General features: G+C 41.4%; 1 protein-coding gene across 2 annotated transcripts in view; it reads right to left on the bottom strand.

The window, feature by feature from the left end:
• Positions 1 to 17,346: 17,346 nt before the first annotated feature.
• The window catches only part of nacc1b (nucleus accumbens associated 1, BEN and BTB (POZ) domain containing b), a 42,455-nt gene continuing 36,025 nt past the window's right edge, over positions 17,347 to 23,776 (bottom strand). For both annotated transcript variants that reach the window (XM_041785650.1, XM_041785651.1), the window contains exons 5-8: positions 22,480 to 22,954; positions 21,750 to 22,047; positions 21,527 to 21,624; positions 17,347 to 18,994 (exon numbers count right to left, since the gene is read on the bottom strand). In XM_041785650.1, the coding sequence (XP_041641584.1) occupies positions 18,666 to 18,994; positions 21,527 to 21,624; positions 21,750 to 22,047; positions 22,480 to 22,954 (1,200 nt within the window). In that variant the 3' untranslated portion in view covers positions 17,347 to 18,665. The remainder of the gene's footprint in view (positions 18,995 to 21,526; positions 21,625 to 21,749; positions 22,048 to 22,479; positions 22,955 to 23,776) is intronic.

The following is a 23,776-nucleotide window of genomic DNA, read 5'->3' as shown; positions in this document are numbered from 1 at the left end:
AAATATAAAAAGGCATTGACAACCGATAACCTGCTTGTATATTTCGAGCGGTAAATGCCACAGCACACGTCAGAACCCAGAAGCATTGGAGAGAAAAAGATCACTGAAAGAAGACATTAATCTCTGCTTTTGCCAACCATTTTAAAGCCACATTCAGATGACTTCAAGCAAAAATCATCCTCTTTTGTTACAATTTTTTTCCGCTCGTTTAGGAGATGTGAAAACGCCAATTTTGCTGTTTACACAGGTAAAACAAACGGCTTTGGAAGCACAAAAGCCAAAGGTAAGTTGTGTTTGTGCAGCTTGCTCCAAGTCAACATTTTCTTTAAATTTTAGGGTTTCTTTTAAACCTCATCGGGCATCCACACAAATGTTCTTGCATTAGCCGTGGCTTTTGGGGACCACGTCTGCAGTTGTTTCAACAATGTAGAAGTTTGCTTCAAACACCAACAAAAAATGTCAGTTTTTCATGGATCATTTTCATGTGAATGTGGCCTTAAAGTCACACCTCCTGATACATGTTTCTTAAGAGAAATCAGGACTTTTTTAATGTAACGCTGACTATTTTGAGCTCATTTTGGCTTTTAAAACTGAATTCTTGTTGGGTCACTGCTCCCATCTTGGTGTTTTTCTGTTTGATTTTAGTATCAAAAGGCCTTAAAAATGATCAGACATCCCTCCACACGAGCTTTATATCTGTGTAGGAACCCTTAGTGGATCACCTCCATCCTCCACCCTTCACTGGTACTCCTCACCCCTGCTAAACTCTCCCCCCCTTTAAATCCTCCCCCACCCACATGCAGAGGAGAGTATGCACAGTCTTTGCTCCCGCTTCCCACCTGGGGGGGAGACAGGTCGATGGGCACATCATCATCTTTTTACAGTAAACAACCAAATGTCATAAAGAGAGCGAAGATAAAACATACAAAATAAAAAAGGGAGTAAAAGTACAAAAAGATAAAAACAACAAAAATAAGGAACTTACAAAAAGAACCCTCACATTACATCTCGTATCCCACCCCCCGATAAAAAAAAAAAAAAAAAACATCAACTAAAGTCTCGCTGTTCACTCCAGCGTCCACGCCACAAGACAGGAGGTGACAGAGTGAGCGTGCTCAGAAAGGTGCAGAGGGCTCCGGCTCTACTGGACAGTCAAGCGCTCACCCAAAGGTGCTTGTTTTAAAGATTATTCACTCTCTCTTTGTCTTCCTCTCTGTGGATCGGCAGCGGAGGCGGAGCGGAGAAACCAGACGGATGAAGTCGAGTATTAAAAACATCCGAGGTGCTCTTTTGGATTTTTTGGAAGTCATGTCAGCAACTTTCAATCTGCCAACTACTTTATTTGGCATTTGGCCCACTTTTAGCGGATGTTTCTGCTGTTTTTTTGTCGTATTTTGTAAAAAATGAGCAGCAGAAGCCTCCCTGCTCTGCTGTTAAGGTGCTCAGATGAATACAGTGGTCGAGACTCTTCTTACAATCGTAGCTTCTGCTTCTGCTTCTTGGGGTTTCACACCCTGGTGGAGGTGGCAGGTACTGCAGCAGGTGAGCCCCCCCCCCCCCCTTCTCTTAGCTGCAGTAGCTGTTTTTTTTAAACCACCAGGAGGCATTTTATGAAAACATTCAAGCAGCAGTAGCTTATTCTTTGTAAAAAGCTGGTACAAGGACCAGGTCAAGTAAAGTTGAATTTTGGTCGATTTTTACAGGAAGTTTGGAGAAAAAATGGGTTTAGTTTTTCCATGAAGACTTTACAGACATTCAGACTCGTAGTCTTTAAATGATGTGAGCCCAGCAGTGTTTTGTTTGTCTCGACTCTACATAGTTTAGGCCACGTTTACACAATAAATTCAGCTGGAAACGGTAGCTTTATGGTGCAGTTTTGGATAGTCATTTGCTTGAAAACTCTGTTCTGAGTGCCAGAAACTAGAAATTTTGAAAGCACCGGCAATGATGCAGCTCTGAAAACAAAGACTTATCAAATGTGCACAGTATGCTTCCATTTACACCAATTTTCCTGAAATTCACAAGTGTATTAGATGCCAGACCTTTGTCATTTCAATGGGTAACATGACGTTCTTTGGAAGCATATGAACATAAAGGACCAGGCAATAGCAACGCGAAAGTTGATTGGCTACAAAAACAATAGCAACCTCTTGAGTTCTTGCACCCAGTCTGTGTTTTCTTCAGATTTTTGGGTCAACTGGAGCAGTCTCACCTAATTTCTTCCACACAAACATTTGTGAGTTAGCTATTTTTGCATGACTTCAACTCCATCATTGTGAAAACCGGCAATGACGCAGCTGTTCTGAATATATCTCAAAATGGAAAACTTTTGCAATAATTTGGTTGTTCATTTGAAAGACTACAGCATTCAAGGTGTCTGAAAATGCACAATTTGGAAATGGCACCAACACTGTTGTGGTTTAAATGAAAGTTCTTTGGAAGCATTAAGAACCAGACAATAGCAATGCGCAAGTCAGTGGACTTTCTGGCACACAGTGAATGTTTTCTTCAATTTAAGGGTCAACTGGAGCAACCCTACCTGATTTTAGCCACACAAACATTCACATTTTAGCCATTTTAGTATGTTTTTTTTTTTTTACTTGCCAATCCTTGGAAAGGGCATGCCACTGCTGTTTCCTGGCCATGCATCCTGCCGACAACGGTAAAAAAGGTCACATGGACAGATGTTCACTTTTATCTGCCAGTGTGGGCAATTATCGATGGAAGTACCAACATGGACAGCCAACACTGTTCAGCATTGATAACCAGCGTCACCTGTCTTGTTAGGTGCACGGTCCAGTCGTCTCAGTGTGCAACTTTCTCAAAAAGAAAAACAAATCCGTCTTCAGCTGATCGTTTTCGTGTAAACGTGGCCTTGGTCGCTCCGTCTGTTTGTTCCCCACCGCTCCGCCTCAATGACAGCGTCAGTACAGTAAAACCCAAACATCTGGTCCAGCATTAAAAACCCTCATCCCTCCCCATCCCCTCCCACCCCGAAGCACCTCAGTCATACAACAATGCAAAAATATGTGGTTCTCTTTCTCTAAACTATTTTACAGCTAAACACGTCTCCTCTTTCTCTTTTCATCGTTTTCTTTTCCATGACTTGGCAAACTCTACGTACAGGTGTTAATGTTCAAACTGTTAGTAGCATCTGTCTTCAAAAATAACTCTCAAGGACTACAGTACACTAGCTCAAATGTAGAAAAACAAAAACAGAACGGCAACAGAAAACCCAAGTAAAAAGAAAAATGAAATGTGTACAAAGCTCTTCTAAAAGCGCGACAGAACTCTTTAAAAAATGTCTGCTCTGGCCCCGCTCGACATTAAAAGTGTGCTCAGACAATAGCTGCCCTACAAAGGTAAAGGTCACGACGATTTCATCTCTTTCTTTTATTTTTTAGATTTTTTTGCTCTTTGCAGGGCAGTGGAGTGTTCAAAAACTTCTTCATTCTCCTCTTTTTTCCTCTACTGACATTTTCCTCAAAATCGAAGAGGAAATAAAAACAGGCACAGACAGATAATCAAGAAAAACGCCTCTTTCTCTGTGCTTTAACGTACGTCTTATTTATATATTAAAAAAAACAAGTTCAAACCCCTGTGCACCCAATCCACAACCAGAGCCCACCAAAACAGCGAAACACTCGGATAAGAAGTCTCCTGGATCCTCCTTAAACCTTTATGATTGCAAACACTGACAATCTTAGATTTTTAAAATCCTCTACAGTGACAAAAGAGACTTTTTTTTTAAATGACAGAACTGTTTAAAAAACTGGGGTCTGATCCTGAAGTACAGTGGTTCCCTTCCTCTGAGCTATGCCAAGGTCAGACTACACATTGGAAGCACAGTTATAGCTAGGGATGCACGGTATTGAAATATTATTGATATATGATATTGATACCAATTTATAAATGTAGTTCAGACGTAAAACTTCAGTCTTTCAAACACTAAATTTCAAAGAATGAGGATGAAACAAGAAAGCTGACGTAGGTCTGCTTAGTTTAAAAACTACATGACAGTCATTGGGTTTCCTGACCCACTAGCCCTGGATGGTTTTATCCCGTCAAGTGTCTTGAATGAGAGCTACAATCAAAGCTATGCCTGGGGCACGTTCTACAAGAGGTCTAGCATCTTTGATTTTTCTTTCTGCCTTCCAGGATTTATTCCATCATGACCAATGGGAGTGCAGACCACTGTGCAATGAAAAGTCACAGATGTAAACAAACCAAATGGTGAAGCAGATGAAGAATGATAAAATGGGACTTTGAGATCAAACTCATCAAATTTCAAACTTGATATTTGTGTCAAAAGCAGCAGCAGACTCAAACTTGAACTTCACTCCAGCTCTGGACTTCTACATTGAACAAAAAAAAGAAATGTTGGCGAGAAATAGAGAGAAACTGCTGTTAGCATTAGCATTCAGGTCTTTTTGGGTGTCATCTAGCTTCAGCCCTCTTCTATCCAAAGTCACTACGTCTGACGTAATGAATGGGAAATGTTTAGTCTGTCATATTTGTTTGTAAAGTTTCAGCAAGAACATATGGAGCCGTTTTCGCCTATTCTGGTACATCGACCACTGTGATAGATGGAAAGATTGTGCAGTCTGTCCTTGGCTTAAGATGTCACCAGATACTAAAACTACACTCCTGTACCCTAACATTTCAAAAACAGCTTCCACTAATAAAACAATCTCTCCATTTTGAAGCTTTCTTGATAGACCTTTGTACTAAAAAAATGCCATATAATCAAAAGAAACACCATCACGTTTTATCTTTGAACTGCTTTTCTCAATCCACTGGCAGTCAAAACGCCTGCTGATATATTTGGTAAAACAAAGTACATTTACGGCTTATAAAACTCTAAAATATTTACACTTGGAAGCATAAGCCAGGGGATTCAACAATCTGTTATAATAATTTTAGTCTGACTGATATTACACATTTCACTGAGCATGGGACGGGAACCACTGTACAGCTAACTATGAGGATATTCTGCACCACACTTTAGAAGCTTTTCCTTTTACAAATTTGGCTGTTTCTCGACCTCTAATTGCTGAATACTAATAAAGATTTATTTGGCCTTCACCATCACACACAAGCTTGGCAAAAGGGGCCAAAAATCTACATTTACAGAAAAACCGTCTTCACATTTACACATCGCAGTGCTCAAACAGGACAGCGGGGTAAAACATTCAGCCAGATGTGCAGACAAGTACTGGGCCAAGGTTTAAGAATAAGGAAACTCATGGTGGACTGATTTTTCTATGTGCATGTTGGTTACAAACTGAAATGTCAAGAAGAAAGTCAAAAGTTTATACATGCAGGAGCGCATGTAAAAAATTAATCGTAAGTTTGATGTTCCTGGCGAATGTGGCGGTATTTACAAATTTTAGGACTGCATGTTTAGTTGATTTCTCTTCTCTAAGGTTACCAAGTAAGCTAGGAGAATTTCTAAACAAACTTATTTTTTTGCTTGTGTTTTGTAATCTTTACCCCCAAAATATAGGGGTACTTTAAAAACTGTTTGGATAAGAAATTAAGGAACTTCTGAAAGATCGAGAATAGTAACACTAAAGCCCAAAACACACCAGGGCCAAACCATGGTGTCATGTCATTTGCCGTCCCTAGCAAACAACGACAGTAGGAGTGCGTCAAAGGTCAATCTCTCCACCAGCCACTGCTGTACCAGGAGCCTGACGCCAAGGACGCCGACTTATTCTGCATCTGAAACTAAAGATGGCACCAAACTTATTTTTCTGTGCTCTCAAACAGAGCTGCTACCACAGCAGCCAAGATAGACAAAAACAGCTGCTCTCGCAGGAGAACATTCCACCAGCTGCTGGAATGAGCAGCTATGCGGTGTGAAATTAGTGGAGGCGATCAATGTGTTTTGGGCTTTAGCTCAATCATGGCAAAAAGAGCTTGCTACTGTTTGAAAAGTAAATGAAAATAGAGTTCTTTCAAAGTAAAATGAGATTAAAAAGAGCAGCAGTGTGAATATTTTCCATCACTGTGAAAGCAGGAGGATGCTACAGTGAGTAGCACCCAGCTACTGCACTGGTACAGTAGCTTTACTAGGGAAAGCACCTAAAATGGCAAAAAAGCATGGGATTAGTGCCAATTTGTATGCAATCATTTTCAAGTGTTAAACTCATCCTCAAACATGCTGATGGCTCTATTAATCAAGTTAAAATATAATGAAGTGATAACAAACAGCAAAGTGTTGAACACCAAACTAGATTTTGGTCAAACTTAAACCAAAAAGAGGTAAAAACGACACCAAAAGACCTTTCTTTTCTTTGATTGCCTCTCTCCAAGTTACGCCTCTCTTTAACTTTGCTCTCAACTTTTGACTTTGCCCTTCACATTTTAGCATATGTGAAAAAAAAAAAAGGGATTTCTCCACCTTTTATTTCCTTTTCTTTTGCTTGGTCCTTGAATTCTTCTGCACAAATGTGTTACACCTTACACTAAAGACATTTTTTGACTGTTTTACAGTTATTTAGTGCAATTTTTCTTCCCTCAATAGAAGGATAAAAGCTCATTCTCCTCATCCTCCAGACAAATTCTAACTCAAGTTTTGGAAGCTTTATCTCGATATCCAGCGGCATCGCCTGCTTGGAGGGCACTTTTCTCTCTGGAGTCAATTTTTGGACAAATGTACAGTTTCTCCCACGACCCCACCCTTCTGCTAAAACACCACCCTGCATCAACAAACAAATGCCCAGGTATTTGTCTTGTTGGCACGGGGGCATAAAGAGACCCTCACCTCCTCCCTCACCACCTCCTCCCCTCTCCCTTTCTCCTCTCCTCTCACTCTCGTCTCTTTGTCTGGATTGTGGCTTCGCTCATGTGACGGCAGACTGCCGCAATGCCTCATCTGTCCTGGGAGATTCTTAACAAACATCTCCTCCTCAGGAAGAACGACACCCCTCCCTCCTCATCCCCTCCTCACTGCTCAAGTCTGGGATGATTGTAATTATTTTTTTAACCCCACTTGGACTCTCGGTTCAAACAGTCTGGCCATTTATGCCTCATGATTGGCGGTGTGGATGCTCTGATTCATCTTTGCAGCGGTTTTGGGGGAATATAGGGACAGACAGACCTTTTTTCATCGATAGTCTGATCTGATTATTTAAAGGTGCAGTACACACAAAAATCACAACACATTGTCCCAGGAGAGGGGGCTGGGCAGCAAACACACAAACATGCACAAAAAGCTCTGGTGTGCCTGGTCAGACATACCTACACCCACTTATTTGCATATTTGCATTCAAATATCTCTCACACAGACCAGCAGCAACATATTTGGCAGCTCCATCTGTTGTTGCAGACACTAAACACAGACACACACACAGAGGGATGCAGATATACGGGTGAGAGTTTGGCAGGGATTTGCATCCTATGAAGAAAATGGAGTCGACACAAATGAAGCAGCGGTGGGTGAAAAAAAAAAGGTGGTTTACGTAATGAAGCGGCGAGGGACCGACAGTGTTTAGCTCCTTCCTGTGTGTGTGTGATTGAGAGAGAGAGAGAGAGAGACAGGGTGAGGCGGGGGATAGCGATAGTAATGTATACAAAAAAGGAGCCAAGGCAGAGAGACGTAAACAAAGAAATTATAAAAACAGACGAAGACAAAGAGGGAAGAGAAGGAGATTTTCTGAAACATGGAGGGTAGAGATGCCCCAACTGATCGGTAACCAATCATTATCAGCTGACTTTCATTTGTAATATATTAAAATGTAGACCAAAATTGATGCTTTTAGTCATGCATCACCAAAACTGATTGGTGTCTCCAGTTGAGAAAAGCTCTGTGAAAAACGTGTCAACTCATCTGCTGCTGCTGCAGGTCAGTCATCCTCCTCCACTCAAATCAGCCACGGTAAAATCCCCCAAATTACAAAATATAGAGTTAATGTCTTGGGATTTACTGCCTTTTTCTTATTACACTATTTGCACTTTTAACTCAGTTGAAAAGGCTTGATTGTTAATTGATTCACATCAATTAACACATGTAATGTGTGCACAGATCTGCAAATGCGTGCAATATGAACAATAACAGTCTTACACAACAGTCTTACTTCTTGCATGTTGATGTTATAAAGAGCTTTATTTAGGTCTAAACTACTGCTTTCCATGTTATGCCTATGTGATGAGGAAGGCAGCCTTGCCTGTGAGCCTGCGCTGAGGGTAACAAAACCCAGTGCTGACACTTACAGATCTGAGTGCACATTTGCAGATACTGCACAGCAGAAGTGTTTCAAAAGTCACGTGTATAACAGCCAACTGAGAGGAAGATTTCAGTCTTAACTGATGGCTTGTGAGTTTTTTGACAACTTAAAGCAAAAAGAGTGAGTTTTCTGAAGTCCACAATTACAGGTTGGTCACCGCATTTGCAGATTTGTGCATGAATTTATGGATCAGTGTACAAATTAGCAAATCTTTTTACAGATTTGCAAATCTTTGCATGCATCTGTAGATCGTGCACACATTTGCAGAACTGTGAACACATTTGTAAATCAGTGCACGCATTTGTAAATCTATCTGTACATTTGTAGATTGGTTTACAGATCTCTGTATGCATTCTGCAAATAGTTCTGCAACAATAATTGCTCCATACAGTATGTACTTGAATTTTCCCGATATCTTACTGAGTATACTTGGTAAGAAATAATAAAAAGTAAGGATATAAATGGTACACAGAGGTAGACCCTCTTCAGCCCCAGCTCTGGCTTTACCAGCACAGTAAGTTGGGTTACAGTTAACTAAGACATAACAATTTTTTTATCTGTCTTAGCAGAAAGCCTGGCCACACAAGTGTAACCCTGACCAACCATTGTGGGCTGTCATCGCTAGGCGCACAGAGGCAAGATAAAAGCTAGACGATGACACAAGAAAATTCTGACATGACAGCCTCGGATGCATCATTGATTATGCCACACTACGAGGGCGTTTCTGGTTCCCAACACTCACACTCAGGCCCAAGGTTGGACGATGGCTAAATTTGTGTAGTCTGAGCCAGCTTTGACAGCAAGAACAACGGCTTTACAACCTCTGAGGAAAAAGAGGCGTGTCAATAAGGTGCAAGGTACGGCAGACTTGTGGACAGGTCTTTCCATGGGGTCAGATGTTACTCTTTGCTAGTTTATCTTAGAGCAGCATGCATTAGTCTGTGGAGGAGTTGATGACAGAGACTTAAAAAAAAGTTTGGACCATTGTATTCAAACTGTTAAGCTCTGTAGTGATGCTTTCTTTACATTTATGTGTGCAATAACCCTCCATTAGATCATCATCTTTTGTTATTTCATTCAAAAGGGGGATCTATTAGCTGGTACCAGCAGCAAAACAAACATAGTCAGGACATCCCTAAAGCTGGGGAAAATTCAAAGTCTGCTGTCCCGTGCAAGAGTGTAAAGTCGGGATATTCAAGGAGGTAAAGAGAAAGTCAAAGTTTGCAAAGACTCCTTGACTTTACATTCAAATGACTTTTAAAACCAAACTCTTTGTCCAGAAAACAGCTGAGCATCATGGCGGCCGTGCTTGCAGCTCCGATGCCGTACAGATGTATAGACTTGGAGCTGTGGATATAGATATGTGACTCCGCAGATGTGTCTGTGTGAGAGGCAGAGGAGGCAGACAAAAACAAACAGCCACTCATCTCAACCTCTGCGCACATACCACCCACTCAAACACTCACACATACATACACAGACCTTGCAGAGCTGAGCACCCAAACCACCCACACACACAGTGACAGACATGCGCAGTCTCCGCGTGGAGCCAGACAAACACGTATGCAGCACATAGATCGAGACGACGCAGCAGCAGCAGCAGCGGCAGCAGCAAAGCCAGCCGGGCACAGACATGCGCAATCCACACAGACACAGACACTGTACGAGTGTCTGAAGCTGTGTGGAGGCAGACATTAACATGCCATAAATGGAGATGGAGGGAAGGAAGCTGCATACATACATTAATATTCACACACACATTAAAAACACACCCACGCTCTCTGATCCCCCACACACAAAGCCTCCACAAACAGCTCTCCAAAAACCCACCCTGCAACAAAAAAGACACACAAAAACACACACCAGTATGCATGCATGCATTCACACCAAATCATCCAAGCGTCCCAGCCACCCCCCCACCTCTCTCTCTCCTCACCCCCTCCCCTCCTCATTCATCCCTCCTCTCTGGGGAGGTTCACACTGTCCTCTTCTTCCCTCTCTATCCATCCCAGCTTTTTTTGACTCGTTTAAGGCGGCGGTTTTTTAAACAAAGCATTGGAATAAAAAGAGTTTAAACAAAAACAGAAATGTGCAAACTGTCTCCCCCCTCCTCCTCCCACCTTACACTCCCACAATCCTTTTTGCTTTTTTAAATTTCTCTTTATTTTTCTTTCTGTCTTCTTCTTGCTTCTGTCCTCACCTACTGAACTCGGTTGCGACCTGATTCATACTTCTGGGTCAAATCTACGCCGTAGCAAACGCCCTTAAGTTCAGACAGCCCAGACTCCATGAAGAAGCCTCGTACAGACGTGCAACACCTGATGAAGTCACTACCAGTCCAAACTTCACAGACAGAAAGCTTTTTAGCCAGCCTCTGAACAGTGTCTACAAGCATCTTGTGTGTCCACTTTTGTGAGCTACATAGCTGCAGGCAACAGAAAAATGCATCAAATTTAAGGGCTGTCAAAAGATTAAAACTTTAATCAAGATTAATCTCAGAATTTCTCTGATTACTTGTGATTAATCATATCCTTTAATTACACCATTTTGCATTTAAAACTGTTTTGAGTCATTAAGAACTTTTCAATTTGCAATGGGGTTGCAAATTTAAATCTCAAGACAAAAAAGGCAACATTTTCTCTATGCAGGAGGGCATGTACAAAATGACTATTATGTCCAATGATCCTGATTAAAGTGACAGCATTTTCCCTCTCAGGAGTTCAAGTTTAGTTGCTTTCTTTAAGGAACTAGTCAAGTTAGTCGAGAAACTTTCCCAAAAAATTGCCTTTGTTTTCCCTTCTGAATTTTTCCATCTGAAGCGAAGAGTACTCTACTTCCTGTTTGGATAAAAACCTGGTGAAAGAAAATAAGGAGCAAAAAGAACTTGCTACTGATTGAAAAGTAAATTAAAATAGCTTAGGACAAAACCAAAAACTGTAATAATTGATGTCAGAAGGTGCAGATTACTCTGGACTTTACCAATGAGCTGTCTGTGAGTTCTTTCAAAGTAAAATGAGACATTTAAAGGAGCAAAATTTTATCAGTGGAGGAGTGCATGTACAAAATGACTCAGTTGAATCCAGCGAGCCTTGCTAATGGGACGGTATTTACATTTTGTGAGAGGACATTTAGTTGATTTCTTGGTTTAAGAATAACGATTTAGCTTGGAGCTACAAACTATTATTGTGGGTTTTTTTTAACCTGTAATTTGTACCACCAAAATACAACAGTACTGTACTTCCTGTTTGGATAAAAACCTGCATTTATTTTAAAGGAAAATTAGGAAATTCTTGAGGATCAGTAGTAGTTAGACTACTAACTTAGCTTGACCACAGCAAAAAGAACTTGCTACTGATTGAAAAATAAATGAAAATAGCCTAAGGCAACACTAGAAAGTGTCACGATTGAGATCAGAAGATGCAGATTACTCTGGATTTGTCTAATGAGTTGTCTGCGAGCTCTTTCATAGTAAAATGAGACATTTTAAGGAGAAGCAGAGTTGTCATTTTCCATCACCGTGAGGCAAGAAAGACGCTACGCTGAGTATCACCCAGCTGCTGACCCCTATAGAGGACAAAATAGTAGGGTTGACTGATGTAGGTGTTTCAGGGCCAGTATCGATAGCAGTTAGCAGTGCATGATGTAGCTATGATGTAGATTTGACCCAGAAATATATAAATCAGGCCTCAGTCTCAACAGGTCGTACCATGTGCTCCAGGAAAGAAAGCGAGGCAAAGAGGGCCTCCAAACAAACACCCCTAAATGACCCTCTTTCCTCAGTCTAGGACCTTCAGGCGCTCGTCTCTTTGACTCAAAGCCTCAGAATAAAAATCGTGATATACATGTAGATATATAAAAAACGTAAACATCTTTCCTCAAAAGCCAGGCTGTAAAAATCAGACATTTTTATAATACCACTGTTTTACAAAACTGCTTCAGTTAAAGTCCCTTGCCTCAGACGTTTTTTTTGGTTTTTCTACGGGTTCGTTTCAAAGATTAGATTTTTGTGCAGCGACGTTCCTGTGTTTCATTTAAGAGGCGCTTTAACAGCAGGCCCTTCACCTTGACAGTGTGTGTGTGTTTGTGGGTGTGTGTGAGTCAAAACATCCATCAGGTATAAACAGTGACGCACGCTCCATTACAGACGCTTCTGACAAGCTCTGATCCCACACTGGAGATAAGGTGCTGAAAGTTTTCTGTGATTTTAAACAGTAAAAACACCAAAAAAACAGACCAAATATGATTGAAACCAGTATAAATACGTGTTAAAAAAATAATAAGATTATTAATATTGAAACACATCGATGTGTTATATCATAACAATAAAATCTCAAAATCTACAGTACTGAGCTGTAAAAAACTCCAGATTTTCTCTTATATGTTCACCAAAAAAATCTGCTGAGAGTAAAATAGAGTACACTGTTTGAGTTGCACAGATATGATCAAATTTAGTCAGTGTTTATGGGTATATGCAGGAGGTTGTATGCAATTTTCTGGTAAATGAAAAAACAGGAAATTACTCGTTACTGGTGCTTAGGGCTTGCATTTTTAAACAGGTGTTTATATGTGATTTCTACTGGAGTGGCATCAACTAGAGATGCCATAATTAATTGAGGACCAATCACTATTGGTTAATTACCCCGCAAACAGATCACCTGTGGTTAATAACCTGGTGTTTGCAGCTGAAATGCAGCATCTTTGACTGATAGCAAAGATAGAGCGATGTCTTCCTTGCTGCTGCAGGTAAGTCATCAAAGCAGCCGTGGTAAATACGCCTTACATAATAGCAAGTCCTTAAGATTCTGGTTTATAAGATCCAGTTCAGGTCAAGGAGTTGCAACTAAACCGGCAGTTGTTGTGGACAGTTGCTGCCGCTGTGCAGCCTGAGCCATCACAGCTTGAATCAGGCCTTCTAATGGTGCTAATAGCTGGTATTTGGGCATTGCAACTAGATAAATGGGAAATAGAAATCAGTTTTTTTATTGGCTATAAACATCATAAGGATGTTGTAGAGCAGCTTGTTGCAAGCAACTGGGATTTTCAACTAGACTTACAAGCAATCTCCAGTCTGAACTGAGTTTAAGACGCACTTTAACTACCTAATTTTAATGTAAAGTAGGCTGCATCCTGCATACCAGTGCCACCAATATACCAGTATGAACGCTGAGACATGCTCTGTTTGGACCTGACACTTATGCAAATCAGGGATGAACAATTTGGCAAAATAATCTAGTTGCAATTATTTATTCCAATATTTTGATCGCAATTTGACATGCAATTATTATTTACATTTTTTTTTATTATAAATTATTCTATATTTTAACCACTACAGTAATACATAGATTAAACTAAGGCTGACTTATTTTGAAAAAAAGAAAAAAGGTTGTTTCCCACACTGAAACAGCAGACTTTAATTGTCAACCTTTATATTTGTTTGTATATTTTCATTACCCGTTATTTGCTATTTTTTTGCCAATTTTTAATAAATTTATGCCATTTCTATTTGCCATTTTATCTTGTTTTACCCATTTTAGCCACTTTCATCCTGCTTTTACTATTTTCCCCCTTTATTCCATTAAATGCATTTTTTATTGCCACCTTTTTGCTGCTTTTTGCATATTTTTGTCACTTTTAACTCATTTTTTGCAACATAATTGATTCTTTTTGACAATTTTTGTCACTTCTCGCCCTTTTTTGCCCCTTTTTAACAAAGATTATGTCAGTTTGTGCCTATTTTGCTCCTTTTCACCCATTTTTGCCACCAATAGCTTATTTTTATTGCCACTTTAACCTTTGTTGTCACTTTTCTCCATTTCGTTTGTGTCTTTTGCAAAGGTTTCTTTCGGCAGTTTGGCTCTTTGGTTGAGCGGGGTTGAGTAACGCTGGTCTAAAGGGTAAAACGTCCAGGTCTACAGCTGATGCCTCTGCTAGGACAGGAGTCCTTTATGTGGGTTCATGTTTTCTTGTTGAAATTTTTTTAAAAAATGAAGCACAGAGATGTGTATCTTGTAAACCAGTGCATTCTAAAGCTGCTCCATTCAGGAGATTATTTATTTGAGAATCATTTTATTTGTCAGTATTTCACACTCCACCTAAATGGTGGAGCCTTGAGCACTTTTATTTTTTTTATAGTTGTTTTTTAAATAATTTTTGGAGTGTTAACTATGTTTTTGTAGGTTTTAAATAGGTTTCCTTTTCTCTCTCTTCTCTCTTCTTTGTAATTTGTGTCAGAATAGATTCTGCAAAACAAAGCTACCACAATCTGAATTTTTAATCCAGGTTTAATTTTTTCTTTTTACTAGTGTAACAACTCAAGAAATAAACATTTTTATAGTGACACTGTCATGCAGGAAGGCCGTTTAAACCTTTTGTTTATCTATGGGAGTGTCAAAAACAAACCACTTTATATATCGATGCAGCTTTTAATCTGGATTTCATGGTAAATGAGAATATTATATCTGAGAGTTTGAAGAAATGTTGAACAACCTGTAAGCAGAACAATCATTTTAACAGTGGTCTGTTATATTTTCAGAGCAGTGTTTTGGTCTCTGGGATTGATTTTATGCCTGACAATGAAATTCTAATCTTGTCTGAAGAGGAGGAGGACGAGGCATGAATCTTTTGAGGACCCAAAGTTCACCTCGAGCTTGAATATTCAAGTCTGAGCGGAACAAGAGAAGCTCGCCCTCTTTGGGGTTTAATGATCAGAATGTTTGGATGTACTGTGAAATTTGGAGGTCAAACCCACTGAAGAGGGAACATCTACCTCTCTGTTCCTCCTTCTTCTGATTAAAGGCTAATATTCAGGCACATAAGACAAGAATGAGAGGGCAGGAATCTGACACTCAGCGTTGTTTCTATGCCAACATTCTGCTGTTTTCCAGCTTTAACCTTAAATAAAAGCAGAACTTTACTGTCAAACCAACAAAGAAAACTTTCAGCCAGTGCAGTCCAACTTTTTCAGGCACAAACTGCGTTAAAGACGAGTGTTTACATGCGACAAACAGTGGTGTCTGTGCTCTGCTGTGGTGCGATTCCCCTTTAATTCCCACGTTGCTCTGGTGTACTGTAGCTGATGCGGCTGACAGCGCCCAAATGCGTATTAGCGTGTATGTGTGCTCACCGCAGTGATGGGTGAATGAATCCACTGAGCGTGTGTGAAAACAGTCTGGCCTCTCCGCTCTCTCTCTGCTGCGGCACACACACCATTCAAACACACACCTACTCATATACACACAGAGCTGCTCTCCCTTTGCAGTGTGGCAATGCCTGAATTAGCACCTTTGTCCATGCCAGGCGAGCACGCAGCCAAGCGGCAGAGCCCGAGGAAACTTGTGCCGTTAACTGGCATTGCTGCTAGTATTCTTAGGGGAAACAATTTAAACATGAGCTGGAAAACAAAAGAAGACTGCTGCATCTCCACATGCAAACACACCACACGCCTTTAAGCTCGCAGGCAGAAACTCGCATTATTCTCCTTCAAATTCTTCTGAAAACGGTGATAAACGGGGGTAAAAAAAAGGGGTCTCGACTACTGTTTTCTCTTTTTTGTGCATTTTTCTTTAAATAAAAAACACCTTCCTCTCTTTCTGATAAAAACGATTGTACTCATACCGCAGGAATAACAGTGCATTTATCACGCCCGAACTCTTTGACAATCATCGCTAACATGTTTCCTCTCCATCAGGAGCCTTGGCAGAAATCACACACATGAAAAAGTAAGAATTCAAACACAAAAATGTAAAAAAGATGGTCTTTTTGAGCATTTTTAAGCCCAGTTCAGACGTAAGATGCGCAACCAGATAGAGCATCGCAGACGATGCTCGAATCAGACCGATTTAGCTCGCATTCAATGCCACATTAAAAAAAAAAGGAAATCAGAAAAGGAAATCTCATTTTAAAAGGCTAAAACGGTAGAATTTGTTAGTTAAAAGTAGACTATTCATAATCATGTCGTGAATTTTGAAAAAGACTACATCTACGCTTTTCTCTAGGAAACACTCTCCTGTCTCCAACCTCAGCTGCACACATAAGCAGGATGCATAGCGCTATATGAGCTAATGCATTAGAAATTCAACGCTAAAGGTGCAAAATTTTCCATAGAAAATGAATTATTCTAAGTAGATATTTAGTCATATGGAAGACCATTTCCACCACTTTAAAAAACACATGAAAATTGGGTAATTATAAAAAATAGTCAACTGGCAATTTGGCCCCAAAACACCCAAAAATGTGACAATTTGAATTTATTATCTCACTTCCTGTACATTTTTTAAATAAAATGTAAATGAGTTTTTTGTTTGTCTGGATATGATGTATATGTGTGCTGTTTTTTTATGCATGTAGCTCAAACTGTGTGGAGGGGCCCTTAAAAAATGTCATTTTTAGCCCTTGTGGGGCCATTTTCTGCCATACATGGTTGAAACCACCACAATAAAAAATGTTTCACCAGGGCTTATGAGTGTGCAAAACTTGGGACTTTATAGGCATGTTAAGGCTGCCAAAAAAGCAACGTTTTTGGTGGGAAATCAAAATATGGCCAGCTGCAATTTTCAAATCGCAGAAGGTGCAATACTTTTTGGTCTGAAATTTGTGTTAAAATACCAGTTTTGAACTATTTTTTGCAGCAGTGACATTATGCATGACATGTCATGCAATAATTCAAGTGCCATTTTTTTAGAATAGTCTACAAAAAAATCCTACCTTCTTAATTTTTGTACTTTTTTTCTTTCTAAATTTGAGAATGAGAAAAACACTTCAATGCAACAAATCATATCCAATTTGCAATATGACTCAAAATGATCAGAATTCAACATTTTTACAGAATTGTTCAGCCCTTGTTTAGGAATAAAAGAAAGTTAAGAAATATTCGCATTTCAAATTCCAATTAGATTATTTTCCAAAATTGTTAAGTCCTACTTACTATTGCATAATTCAGATTTTTTCATTTAATTTGAGAGGGACCCAACTGCAGTCAACATGGCCGACATGGACATCGCTATACATCCAATCCATGACGGAAGTCTCAAGCGGAAGTTTCTTCTTCGCGTTGGACTCAGCTGCCGGTGTTTGTCAGTCTTTTTCATGCCTAAGCCTAACCCCTGGTGCTGGATCTCAAATATATCACCCTCCCCACTGCCTTACCCTGAACCTAACCACTCAGGTTTTAATGCCTAAGCCTAACCTTAGACATACGGACCTACAGTTGGGACTTCCAGTATGGATTGGATGTATGTCGGCCATCTTGTCTGCATCAAGGTACTCTTGTTTAGTTTTGACATTTCATCTAAAAATTTGGAACTTTTATTAGGATGTTGAAAACAACAGGATTGTGTGATGAATCTCTGTCTTGCACTGTTTAGGACATAAATGATGTCATAATGACAAAAAGACTCTGAATGTGCAGCACTGTCCCTCTAGGAGAGATAGATTTATCTGCAGTAAAGTCAGAAATAAATCACTTTAAGCTGGGCGACTTAGAGAGTGTTGCGATAAAAACAATGCATCGTCTTGTCTAGTTGCAGCGGCGTGAACCGGTCAGCTTTCAGAACATTGCAGAGCGCTCCATCACAAGTGGACCTCGCGAATCTTTGGTCCAAACTGGGCTTAAAGGACATGAGAAAGTTTTTAGTAAAGCAAATCTTTGTTTTTCTCATCTGTCAGTCAAAAAAACCCCATCAGCTTTTCTTTCAGAGCTGGTAGGTCCGTTTCCCAGCATGCCCGGCACAAGGTTAAAGAGCAGAGGTCGGGGAGATCATAAACCATGCCGATATACATATTAATATTCAGTTCAACCCCTCACCTCAACAACCCCACGCTCTAAAACACAGTGAAACAAACAAACAAAAAAAGGGGCTTCTGTACAAGCTCTCTCTCTCTGACGCTGCGGTCCAGATGCTTCACCTCGCATACATTCAATATCAAAAACAACAGTGTTACCGGAGATTGGGGAAGGAAATATCACTTTCTCCGAACAGATTCACCCTCCCAACCCCTCCCCAGGGAATGTCTGTGATTGATTATGGTCAGAAAAGGGCCTTAGTGACCGTACACGCTCTTAAAAACATAAAAAAATAAAGGCTGAAACAATCAGGTCTGGAAAGGCTGCAGAGGAATGAGAAAGGTCGAGGGGGGGGCTGATGTCGACCTTCTTCCTCTGCAGCCTCTCTCTTTGTTTTTCTGTGTCTCTCTGCCAGAAGAAGGAAGGAGAAACGGCCAGAAGTGAGGCATTCTGGGTGGCGGAGAGAGACAGAAATGTTGGAAGGAAAGCAGAACAGACGAACAAAAAGAGGTGTAGAAGAAGAAACAGATCCCCGAACACACGGCGGCGTCAGGGGACGAGCGACAACTGTCATAACGACCACCGCTCTCCACTCATCGCCCCCAGAGGGACGCCAACAACCTGTCCATCAGTCTATCTGTCCGTTCACTCACTCAAAACAAAGTGCTGCCGTCTCCTCCCGCTCCCTGGAGAGCGTCTGCCTGCGTGGCTCCGCCTCCAGCTTCGCTATTATTGGCGGCTGCTGCTACCGCCACAGCTTCCAGGGAGGCTGGGTCGAAGCCTTGCTCCGCCCCCAGCCCGTCCGCCTCCATCTTCACGCTGTCGGCAAGGAAGGCGGAGTAGGCGTCGCTGTCGGCCATCAGCAGTTTGAGCTTGGGGATCCAGCTCTTGCGGACGACGCGGCGGGCATTGGTGCACATGTCGGCAGCGATGGCGTTCATCTCGCTCTCCTTGAAGCTCGGCGCGAAGTTCTGGCAGTAAACTGAGGACAGAAAGGAGGCGGGAATTAGAGGAGACTGAGGAAAGATGAGGAAAAAGTATAAAGTGGTCTATAGATGCAGAGAAAGCAAAACAAAGGGACTTCTTTGTAAAACTCTGCAAGTTTGGATGATTTGTGTTTATTTAATTGGTTGAACACAAGCTGCAAACATTCCTCCTTTAAGATAAAACCAGGCATAGTCATGTCTTCATAACATCACCTGAAGGAGCACACAGGTCTGTTATTTCTAACCTCCTTTTCTAGGAAGTCCAGATTAACTCCTCTGCTGCTCCAAGCTTCTTGAGGCCGACCTCTGTCCAGGGTGATGACCTGTTAGCTAGGCCGTGCCCCGGCTCAGCTCAGCAGCAGGGTTTCTTGCATGGAAACAACTTTTCAGCCTTCTGTTTCTGCTGTAAGGTGCCTGTCAGTCTATCCAGGTTGACTCCATGCAATATATCACACAAACGTCTGCAACCTGGCTGTCTGCAGCAGAATGAATCAAAGCTACGCCACCACACTTTCAGTGAGAAGTGAAGGCATGCCCTGCTAGAGACGAGCAAACAGCAACATGTTTAGATGGACTGATCCACCGTTTCCGATGTAATTTTAGGACTTTGAAAGAATCTAAAAAATTAGACTTTCACAGCTTTTTGTTAATTTGATTTTTATACTTATTTTTAACTGACCATAAAAGCAAAACTTGTGCTCCATATCATTTTTAAATGCAAAAATATTGTGTGAAAGGATGAAGAGTGACTTATTATATTTACTAAAATCCCCGTAACTGAGCAGCCTTTCTGCTTATTTGTAATTTTTGAGTACATTTTAAATCAGTATATGTTGGGGGAAGTATTTTACTAGATTACCTCTTACAAAAAAATGGTTACGGAGTTAGTCTTTAACAGTGAGATCTATTCCTATTATCTACAATACCTGACCACAGAAGTGGCTGGGCCCCTGAAAACCCCAGAGAAGGTGCCCTCCCCAGTTGTGATTAAGCACCAATATTAACTCATTTTTGACACTACTTCATTCTGCACTTTCTGCAACATTTTTTGCCTTTCTTAACCCATATTTGATCATTTTTTCTCACTTTTAAAATCAGTTTTTGCCACTTTCCACCTGCTTTGCTGCTCCTTAACCCCTTTTCACTACTTTTCCAGGATATTTTTGCTACTTTTAATCCAGTTGTGATACTTTTTGCCCCATGTAACCCAATTTTTGCATTCTTTAAGCCCTTTTGAACCACTTTTCCTGCATGTTTTATCCCGTGTGCCACCCTTTAATCCACTAATAACACTTTTCAACTATTTTTAACCCCTTTTCATGTCTTTTTGCACCATTTCTGCCATTTTAACCAATTTTTTTATAGTTTTGCCACATTTTAACCTCTTTTCACCACTCTTTCTGCCCTTTTGTGCCACTTTACAACCCATTTTGACACTAATCTCCAATTTTTCCCACTCTTTAAGCCGCCAACTGCCAGTCTTAACCCATTTTTTTTAATCTATTTTTATAAATATCTACTAATAATGGCTGACAAATGAATATCTCTAAAACAGATCAAATATTAAGTCATTCTAAAACCATTCAATATTAATTGTTTTTGGGATTAATTTAACAGCTGCAGACATTTAAAGCCAAAAGATACCCTTAAAACCACAACATCTTCTTGTTTTTCTGACTTTAATGATCTCCTGGGGGGCGGATAGGAAGCTTTGCGGGTCCTGATATGGCCCTTGGGCCGCCAGCTGACGACCAGTGAATAATGGGAGAATATATATTTCCATCTGGGCAGGAGCCCATAAAAAGTATTTGGAAAGGGTTGAGCATTTGAAAAGAAACCTCAGAAGGTGATTGGACAAACAGTCCATCTCTCTAGGCCCATATAGCCAATCAGAGCAACACAACATAATAACATAGTGGGCATGCACAGCTCCAGAGAGAAGTTGCCACTGTAGCTATTCTGGCTGCTAACATTTAATGGAAGCAGTTAGTGAAACAAACTTACACCAAAACCAAGAAAGCTTTCAGTGCAATTCTTTGCTGTAATAAAGACTTGATTTTTGAGTTCTGATAAAACTGCCACTATAGCTACATTTAAGCTAATTGCTGCTCCAGCAGCCATACTGTACACCGGCTTTCAACACAACTAAACCCTGCAGGGAACTACAACCTTAAGTTCAGGCCTTTTGGAAGAAGAGCAGGAACGTCTTTTCAACTTAGGTATGTATAATGTTGGGTATGTATAATGTTGGGTTTTTCTTGTAGAAACAATTTGTCTGGGGTGGTACTTCAGCTACACCCAAGCTAATCGCTACACCAGCAGCATCCATTTTTACCAGCTTGCAGTAAAACTAACCCCTGCCCCTAGCTACCGCCTCGTTTTCTCAAATGACACTGATTGGTCAGGTCTGTTCTCACACCTAGCACAATCACTTTAGATTGGAGCTTTGCAAGATGGATCTCCCCTGAAACCTCCCCAGCTCTGTGGTACTAGTATAACTTCCCTTAGTGTCTCTCTCTATGACTCACATTTGACAGCATGCAGCACTCTGTTGTCCAGAGGTTTGCGGCTGGGGTCGTTGGTCGAAGAGCGGATGCCGGTCCCACAGCTGTTAGCCAGAGTGCTCCTGAGCAAGGAAAACACACATTGATAAAATATATAAGGAAAAAAGTCTTTAAACAAAGAAGTTTAAGGCAAGTTTTCTCTTTCGTAACCCAAACCCACTTGTTGATAGATGAACTGCACACTGACCTGTCAAAGAAAGCAGCCAGCAGGCGTCGCAGCAGCACTTTGTGGCGTGTGCCGGCACTGACGTGGCAGTTCATGAGCTGAGCGCGGGAGATGAACACGGAGGTGCCGCTCACCAGCTCCAGCTTCTCGGCAGGGTCGCCCTCCTCGTACAGCTTCGGGTGGCAGCGGTTTCCGATCTGACTGATGAGCTCTGCCGGCAGCGACGCCAGGTCCTGCCTGGACCGAGCCCCTCTGCCTCCTCGCCCACCGCCAGAGTCTGGGGCCAAGTCTGGAAGAGCCTCGACCCGCTCCCCGACCACTGAGGAGAGAAGCATGTCAGTAGTATCATTTAAGATTGAGTAGATTTTTCCAACAGATAACTTGCTTGGTCACATGTAGATGTTTTCCCTCTCAAAACAGGCTTAACTTGTCTTTACAGATTATTTCTAACATGTTCTGAGTGGACCTTCGTTTGTATTCTAGAATATTCAATTAATTGGACTGCCTTGATTAAATGAACCATGAACAATTCATGAGCTCTGAGCGGGATGCTCACTGTTGTCTGTGTTTTGAGTGTTTTATTCTCCTCTACATCCTGAGAAGTTTTGGGGTAAACAAGCTTTACAAGTCTGCTTCTCGCAAACACAGCACAGTCAGAGTTCGAGATCTGAAGACAGAAAACTTCAGAGTCACATGAAAACACAGTGAACTTTATCTGAACTCGGAAGAATCATCTGCAGAGAGAGCGTACCTGCTGCTCCGGCGTTCAGCATGCTGTACATGGTGTACATGTTGCAGATCTGCCTGTACTGCTCCTCGGCGCTGTCCTCGGCTATGTCATCCTCTTCCTCGTCATCGTGGTAGCTGATTGGCGAGTCGCTGGTGTACATGCTCAGCGTGCCCGGGCTGGTGCCTTCAGGTGTCCCGCCGTTGTTGTTGTTATTGTTGTTGTGGTTACTATTGACTACGGCTCCTCCTGCTGGGTTGGCACCGACGACTCCGGCACCGCCGCCCATCATGGCAGCGTTGGCTGTGGGCGCACGTGCAGAGGCATCCTGGGTAGTGTTGTTGGAGGAGGAGGAAGATGATGACGAGGAAGAGTAACGTGCGGTCTTCCTCATCCCGCCTCCCCCGCCCCCTCCAGACCCCCCTCCTCCGTCACGGTTTGCCCCCTCCCACAGCCGCTTGGCCACTGGGGTGCAGACCACCGAGTATGGAGAGCCTTCCTGCTGAAGAGAAACACGGTCAGCCATCTGGAGAACCTGGAGCTTATAGACAGTGATAGTTAAAAATTAGGGATGTAAAATGAAACATTTTTGGTGTGGTGAATCAGAATGCCCAAGGGTTCTGTCTGGGTAGGCAGCAGGGTTGCCATTAGCCCCTGGTCATGCTGTGGATGTCCCAAGAACTTAAAAACCACCGGCGGTTTCTCGGGATTACCAGGGGTGAAAAGGCCCGGAGAAAATTGAGCTTGACCCTGACGTCTAAGCAGCATGTGTGTCAACATGTGTCAAGCTCAACTCTTGCCATAGTATCTAAGGTGCTTAGGTCACTTAAAATGGATTGTAGTGTCTTATCATCAAATTTTTATCAACCCTTGTCTACAGCTCTCTTTCAGAGAAACCTGAAAGTGAAGCAGGACAAGAGAAATTGGGGGACTGGAGACGGGACTGGGGTAAAGCGTTTGCGTTGTTTGAACAGTCATGAAGTTGTACCATAATCGTATATAGCACAGGTTTCAAACTCAAGGCCTGAGGTCAAATCCGGCCTGTGGAACGATTATATCCGGCCCACAAGATCATATCAAATTTGTATTATAACTGGCCCACCAGTATGAGGTCTGCTGATTTCCTCCAGTTTAAAAATGTAAACTACAACTTGGTTATTTAAAATTTCTTTATTTAACCATAAAAATCTGAGAAAGTACAGAGTAAGAAAGATTTCATAAAAAGTCAACAATGTGGGGAAAGACATTAATGTGGGTTTTATTTCATATTTTCAATTTTTGCATCTCAAGATTACGACTCAAACTTACGATTTTGACTTCA

Source organism: Cheilinus undulatus, linkage group 4, assembly GCF_018320785.1.
Source record: "Cheilinus undulatus linkage group 4, ASM1832078v1, whole genome shotgun sequence".
In the NCBI taxonomy this organism is placed as follows: Eukaryota; Metazoa; Chordata; class Actinopteri; order Labriformes; family Labridae; genus Cheilinus; species Cheilinus undulatus.
Note: the sequence above shows the minus strand (reverse complement) of the source record. Positions and strands in the feature narration are given on the sequence as shown.